This window comes from Teleopsis dalmanni, chromosome 2 (genome assembly GCF_002237135.1).
Source record: "Teleopsis dalmanni isolate 2A chromosome 2, ASM223713v2, whole genome shotgun sequence".
Lineage (NCBI taxonomy): Eukaryota > Metazoa > Arthropoda > Insecta > Diptera > Diopsidae > Teleopsis > Teleopsis dalmanni.
The window spans coordinates 203,937,616-203,945,698 of NC_051847.1; the positions used below are offsets into that span (position 1 = coordinate 203,937,616).

Sequence of the window (8,083 nt, forward strand, 5' to 3'; positions counted from 1 at the left end):
TAGCAATTTTTTCAGGCACTGGTACCATAGCTGTTTTCAAAGCTTGAGCATCACCTAGAGGACGAACATTACTAATTTGTATATATTGCTCCGATGCCGTAAGAATGCTATTATCAGGTGGATTATTATTACTAAGAATTTGTGCGGTAGGAAACTCAGTTTGTAGACGTTGTGTAAATGCACCGATGCGTTCATATTCAAGTCCACGATAAACGAACTGTTTGTTCTATAGAAATAATGTTGCTTTTAGTATAAAGCGATAAAATTGTTATTATAACCTTTATTTACCCGCACAAAAAGTGGGAATCCTAAACCATAAAAGCCCACGCGAAAATATTCTGGTTCAGGACGTAATTGTGTTAATATATTTTGGAAAAATTTGGCCTCTAAAATTAAAATTTCACTCAATTTATTATAATCGAAACGGCGTGTTTCGTAAAGAACAGCTAGTTCCTTGCAAAGGGGAATGCCCTTCTCCCAACATTTTCCTTTGTCAAAGTATTTCAATATCTGATAGGATTAAAAAAGAATAAAGATAAAGATAAGATAAAGAATAAGGATCTGTTTTTTAAAGAAATTTAGATATTTAAACACAGTTTCATTACACTTGTTGTAACTTATGACAAGAAATAATAGAATAGATATATTTTTTAGTTCACCTCATGGTACAAACGCTCTTTACGTTGCCATTCTGGTTGGCCTATGGTATCACTTGGTGCAAAACTTAGAGACTCACGATCCCAACTTAACATGCTTGCGTACAATTTTAAGGTGAAACCAGCTTCTGTGAAGTTGTCAGCTTGCAAATGCAAATCATGTAGTTTGTATATATATCTAACATATAAGAGATAAATATAGTATTTTTATTATTGTTTATGTTAGTTTGAATTACCTTAGATACATCTCCTTGCGATTTATTTCATTTTTATAAAAATTTAAAAGATTTACTGTACATGACATGCGCTTATCACGATTTTCTTCACCTTGCATAACGCTGCGATAATCTAATAATCGTTCTAATAATCTTGTAACAGATGCTATAAATGCTGTGCCAGCATCTTTCCAACCAGGGTTCTCAGTTTGTACTTTCTCCAAGAGGCTATTTCATGCGTAATAATTAAAACATAATAAATGATTTGTTTATAATTTATTATTAAATTAAGTGCAATTATAATATGAGAAAACAAAAACTATTTTTAAATATTCTTAAATAATATAGTCTAATAAGAACAATTTTTGATGTTAGTAATAACTTAAAAAGCATTATAATATGTACTATTAGTTAAAATTTAATGGCGACAAAATTGCAAAGATCTATAGAGATTTAATATATTAGCTTTTATTGTGACTGTTGGCGACGCTTTGCATTAAGGGTAAAAGCCTCTTCATATGGTCTGTATTTTTTTAGGATTAAATTGCTCTTCGTAGTCAAGAAGAACTTAATTAATAACTTTTAATTTAAGAATAGGTCTAAAGACAATAGAATGGACTAAATGATAAAAAGTTATTGGTAATACTAACCAGAGATCTCTGTTAAGGAATACCTTAACTAGTCGTACTAGAGGGATTTTTAGGATTTTCACCTGGGGACTTATTAGTCCGTAGGCATGTATGATTCAATGAGTTGTACATTAATCGGGTATGCAAATGGTACGGGCCATTTGAATTTTTAGAGAAATAATAATTTTTCCAGGGAAATAATAATAAATTTAAATTAAACAAGCATAGTCCATATTTTGTATTTTGTACATTAGTTTTTTCATAGTTACAATTCAAATAAAAATGTTTTTTTACTGATATTTTAGGAATCTATAACATATCTTGTTATTACCTGAAGAATATAAGTAATTTATGCATTAGTTAATATTATTGACTATTTACTCGATTGTTCGACACATAGCAAGAAAGATGTATATGATAGTTAAGACAATATATTAGCAATAGACAACATCAAAGTAGTTTATTATATGAGTCTGATTTTAGGAGCAGCCGGGTCTAAACTACGTTGCTTAACCCTACTCCAAATTAAGGTCGCTAATCTTGACTATAATACCAGCAGCAACAACCTAAATCTATTTAAAGTATTTTTCTAAGAATACACAATACCAGATTAGTTTATAATGTAAATCTGATTTTAGGGGCAGCCTGGTTACTTTCCGTGAGTAGTTGCTTGTACGCTCGTGAGTACAAGTAACTAAGTGCCGCTTAATCCTTCTATTAGAAATCCAAAATTAGTCTAGATAACAACACCCACGCAAGTCTATTCATTTTATTAATATTAATACAATAAGTATTATTTATAATACATAAAGAGCACGTAATAGTTCTTAGCATTACTTAAATAGATTTATACATGCAAGCGATGAACGCAAATTATGAAAATAAATAAATATAAAAAATATAATACATAAATATATAAAACTAATTATATTACTTTTAAAATTATAAAAACACACTTAAGGATTAGTCGGAACAACTACATACGAGTATATATCTCTAATGCGTAAAAGGCTAAAATGAGTTAATATGGACTTACACCAAGCTTAGATGTTCCCTTTGATGTGTTTGCATTATTATAAAAAAATTATATAAACATGTTTCATAATTTGAAGTATTGATAAGCAGTGATTATATATATTACATAGTATTTAAAAAATATTTTTACATTTATATATTATACACAAAGTTCAAAATAAATTCTTTACATATATATTATAATTATTATAACAAAAGCAAAAGGATATATAAATATTAATATTTATACGATATATATAAACTTACATAGTGCTAAAGAGTTCACGATATTCATCATCGCCTTTATTTTCACTAATCAATAAATCTAATTTATCAATTAGTTCACTTTCCACTAAACGAAAAGATCCCCGCGCACTCTGTTATAAAATATTACATATTACATATTTTATAATTATATATATGTAAACAAAATGATACATAAATTTAATTTTAACAAACCTGTTCGCACTGCATCATATCATAAAAGACTGTCAAAGTTGCTTTTCGTAACGCCGGTTCCGGTACAAGTGTTACTTCAAGGAACGGTCCTACCATTGAGGGAATAAAATGTAATTTTTGCTCTCCTAATTGCGACCACATGCTTAATATTTGGAAGCCCATAAGAACACGCATATCGCCATGTGAATGTAATATTTTACGTCGCTTTGGTTCACGGTATTGCTCCAATTGCAGAGAAGGTTGAGTTAGAAAAGCTACAGCTAAACTAAAGTAAGACCACCAAAGCTGTGAGTCAAAAGATTGTAAACCCAAAAATCGATATACTAAGGGTTTAGCAAATTCTTCAAGCGCTTTACGTAGCACATCGTTACTAGCCAATTTCATTATAAGCCAATCAGTAGGGAAGACAACCCAATCCTGTGAAAGTAATTCTTCGAACACAAGCAATGATTTACTTAGAAACTCTTTTAAATCACGTGGATCTTTGTTTGGACTTAGTTCATCCCAAAAGCGCTTATAATGAGTTTCATCAAGCAGTTGCAATAACCCAAGTAAACAAGCCACTAGTTGTGGTAAAACAGTATTTGCGCCTTCCATCATGATGATAATTGTTTTAATGAGGATGCCAAGTATATTTTTGCAAAGCGAATCCAAATCGTGCTGTAGTGTATTCGTGACTTTTTCTTTCTGCTCCTTCTGCAGGTCATAAAAATGTGTTAATATTTCTGATAAAATTTCAGCACATAAACGTAGTTCATCACGTCTACTGAGATGCATACGTAAGTGTTTACAGGCCACAGACAGTATTACAGTGCGAGAGTCTTTAAATATGAAATATAAAAATGTTATGATATGAGGATACGGTTTGGTATAACAGTGAAAGCTTACCATCTTCATGAAATAGTTCTCCTGATACTAAATCCTTTACTGCATTTAGTTTGGCTTGTATTAAACGTATGGGTGCATCTCTTGGTATGGCATCTAACATATTGCGTGCTAGCATACCCAATTCTGGCGCTGGTAGAGTGTCTTTCAATTGCTCCAATACCACACCGGTTGAGTTCAATAAAGCTTCCTGCGTTGGTATTATAACATCGTATGAAGGCACTGCTAACATACCATTTAGAGCTGTAAATAGTGAATGCAGATCACGGCGAAATGAATCTTCATATTGTCCACCGGTAGCACGCGCAAATAGCTTGCGTGATTGTATTAATAATTTGAAAATATATTCTAAAGAACCAAAACACTTTTGAAATGGATCGGGATGTTCAGCTTTTGTCATAAATACAGCCATGTGTTCAACTGAAGTTATCAGGCCTTTGTAGACCAATGCAGCAGCAAAATGATTTTCAATATAAGCATTCATAACTGGACGAAAATGTTGGAATTTGTTACTTTGTAGTAAACTGAATATGCTGACCAACACATGAAATACCAATCCTGAATGCTGTGTGCTATTTCCTTCTTCATTTGAAAACATTGCGAATAAAGCATCTAAGACATCTTGTAAAAATTTAACCAACTCTTCATCATTAAGACGCAAGACACCAGTGAGGGAGTCTTGAATTGTTTCTGGATGTGCACGCCATTGCAACAAAGATAGTAAGTCCGCATTCTGAGTTAATTTTGTTGAGCACAATAGAGATTTAATGACGAAAACTTCCTTGGAGCTGCGATGAAAAATTGAACTACAATCTACTTTAGCTTGTGCATCTTTTGGTCTACAAGGTAACTTTAAATAATTAGCAGCCAACAGTTTTGTAGCATCCTCACATTTGTACACAAACAATTCGTGCTGACCATCCGTTAAGGTGGCACCACTAGGATCCATTAAACGCGCGAAACTAAAAGCAAATAGCTTGGGCTCAGATTTTTCACGTGTCGAACAATGACGAAATTCGAAGCGGACATGTGCTGTTGAAAATTTATCAATAGGTACAGTAAGTCGTAACATCTCATTCCAACATGGTGAGTTTTGATGATATAATATCATGGATTTATAACAATTCTGTGAGTCCATACCAGAAGCACCCCATAAGCATTCAGTCAGGATATTGCCAGCAACATCCAAAACAACCACAGTGACCAAAATATTTTTTGCAGTATTTTTTCCTCCACGTTCGAATTCGCCCCTTTCCAATGTGATGAACATATCATTACGTACATCGCCGGGCATTATAACATCCGGGAAGCCCATTTTGCGAGTTATAGTAGTACCTTGAAATAGTAATGGCTGTTCCTGTCGTGCCTGCCCCAAACCGCCATGCAGCAGCTTTAGTGAAACTATAATGCCCTGCGTTGTTTGGTTACCTGTAGTGATTGGTGAAAATTTACTATTTGACTTTTTTATTATCAGTTCATGTAGTTGATTGAAGTCTTTTTCTTCACATTGAAAAATCTGTAAATATAAGGTGTGTAAATGTACTGTAATAATTAGAATGCTAATCGGTTCAAGTTTACCTTAAAACTCTTTTCCCGTTCTTCTGATTCTATGCTACTGTCAAATTGACACAAGTCATTGAGTGGAAGTACACCAACACCAAAGGGACGCCGATATACTGAACCAGTACAACAGCCAGTACCTTTTTCTACTTTTTTAACTGATTCAGAATGTATGATTTTACCCACTCGCATGATAACAGCGACGAGAAATAGATCTTCACTTAAATCCGCTGCACCTATAGGCATAGTTAGGTAAAATAATAAAAAATAATGAAACGGATTGAAATAGGTAGATATTTACGCACCTAGGTCTGTGAACACTGTGCAATTGCTATGAAATTTTTCTATATAATTCGAAAAGCCATCTCTATTTATTTTAACTAAAAATCGTTCTGAGACTGCTCTCATATGCGCTGGATTACCATCGTAAAGAAAAAAGTAAACTTCTGCATCATCGATTCCGATTCGATAGCCAAAATCTCGCATACAAAAGTATAAATGATGTGTCAAAATTTTTCGTTGTGTTTTTCGACGTAAGGTACCACGACTCTGTTTTGGAATAGAGTAAATAATTTAGATTCAATGTTATTTTACTGTAAATAGTGAATATGAATACTCACTGAAGAAGCTTTTGCGTTATCTGCACTTGTTACATGCACATTATATAGTCCTACAATTCCAATATTGTGTGGATCCACCGCAAGTGGCCCAATACGAGGTACAAGATCAAGTCCAAGTTTGCTAAAAAATAACAAAAGTTTATGTATTTATAAATTATATATTTATCTGATTGGTTTTTCTTATGTATTATACATAATATTTTCTATATATTATATAATAACAATATGTTCTTAAATATCTAAATATATATCAAGACAAACAGACAATTTCACTTGTTCATAGCAATAACAGCAGAATATTTGTTTGTTACAGTATTGCGGAATTCTATTGGATTGACGTAAAAGATCCATCGAAATTCTCCAGAAATTCATTTCTCTTGGTATCAGCATATACTACAGTAATCATTCAGCCTAGAGATCAGACAATCGATTGCAGCTGTCAATAAGCGTTGATATTATTTCTGTAAAGGCATAGAAGTCTCTTTCTTGACTGACAATACCTACAACCCCAAAACGCACTCATAATCTATGGTATATAGCACTAAGTATGCATTTTAAAATAGAATTATGTAGTAGTACTAGGAGGATTTGAGAGAAAATTTTGTTCATATGACACCTGGTCTTCTATGCATAAACGATGAGTATTGCATTCAAATCAATCAAGAGCTATATGACATTTTTACTATTCTATGCATTACGATCCAACGGCTTTACTCTTAGTCATATCATAAGGTTGTAACAAAAAAGTGTATATATAGTGTGACATAAAAGAGGCATACAAAGCTCGAGTCTGATCAATTTAATGAACCAGTAATCGTACTTGATGTACGCGTCTGTAGAAGCAGTGTATAAAGCAGAGAAGAATAAAGTACAGATTTGTCAGGCCGAAAACAGGTAAACGAGTTGTTATGACAACGTAGATAAACAAATATCAATAATATATAATATAAGAAAAGACGATTAAGGTATTTTAATCGAGCCAAGACGAAAGCAACCCTTATAACATAAAGACTGGTCGCAGTTCTTTTTAAATGAAACCAAATGAAAGTGCTACAATTATTGTAAAAAACAAATTACCTTTTAAAAACTTATTAAAACTTTAAAGATATCGAAAGAAGTCTGTATTCTTTTCTAATAGTGGTTACCGATGAGTTTTACTTTTTTTTAAAATTCTGAGGTCGTTATCAGTGAATATAAGCTTTGGTAGACTTATCTAAAAAAAAAAAAAGAAAGCCTCTTAAAGAAAACTACTTTATCATTATCCAAAAAGTTATATGTCTGAAATAGGACAGTACCTTATGGTATCTATTGTTAATTTGTATCAGAAAGGCTTTATTTATTTCCTTACAGTTTCATTTATGTTAAAGGCCACATAATAAAAAATCATATTGAGCTATGAAATTGTTGATGGGAGAAGTTTTTATAAATTAAAGTAATTGTAAAACTTTCATATTTATTACGTTAATATCCCCTATAGGTTACATGTACAACTAACATGTTATCATGAAAACTACTTTACCTTTTAATGTAATTTTTAAAACTACTTATGGGAGCTTCATTGAAATCTCAAATGAGGTCACATTTATGGTAGCAATTATTGACATGAACTGCACAAAACTAAAGAAATTTATATAGTATACATACTATATACATTGAGTTAATCTGGATAAATTTTTAACAAGTAATAAAATAGTTGGTAATATACGTTCTCGGCGCATTTTCAATTTAATGTCCTTTAAACAAATAAGTAATGTTTCTTTTTTCTTTTTTTTAAAAAGTAGACGTGAAAATTGCTCAACAGCCGGTACTGCGGCCAGAAGAGTCCTATTGTACCAGTTTCACTATTGATTAAACAAAGCCCCTTAAAGCTTTGTGAATAAAGTCTAGAACTAAATCTAGAGAAGAGTTCTTAAACTGCTCTGGTGACAAAAATTCTTCATGAAACAGGTTTCTTCTGTGCGTTATTAAAGCTGGATAGTCACAAAGAATGTGCATGGTCGTTTCCTCATCTTCGAGGCATAATCTGCATTCCGAGTTAGCAGATA

General features: G+C 32.2%; 1 protein-coding gene across 1 annotated transcript in view; it reads right to left on the reverse strand.

The window, feature by feature from the left end:
• The window catches only part of LOC119676604 (dedicator of cytokinesis protein 3-like), a 42,099-nt gene that overhangs the window by 968 nt on the left and 33,048 nt on the right, over positions 1–8,083 (reverse strand). The window contains exons 2-11 of the mRNA XM_038087849.1: positions 6,039–6,159; positions 5,724–5,967; positions 5,437–5,654; positions 3,862–5,374; positions 2,974–3,794; positions 2,782–2,891; positions 893–1,099; positions 660–834; positions 289–510; positions 5–226 (exon numbers count right to left, since the gene is read on the reverse strand). Of these exons, the coding sequence (XP_037943777.1) occupies positions 5–226; positions 289–510; positions 660–834; positions 893–1,099; positions 2,782–2,891; positions 2,974–3,794; positions 3,862–5,374; positions 5,437–5,654; positions 5,724–5,967; positions 6,039–6,159 (3,853 nt within the window). The remainder of the gene's footprint in view (positions 1–4; positions 227–288; positions 511–659; positions 835–892; positions 1,100–2,781; positions 2,892–2,973; positions 3,795–3,861; positions 5,375–5,436; positions 5,655–5,723; positions 5,968–6,038; positions 6,160–8,083) is intronic.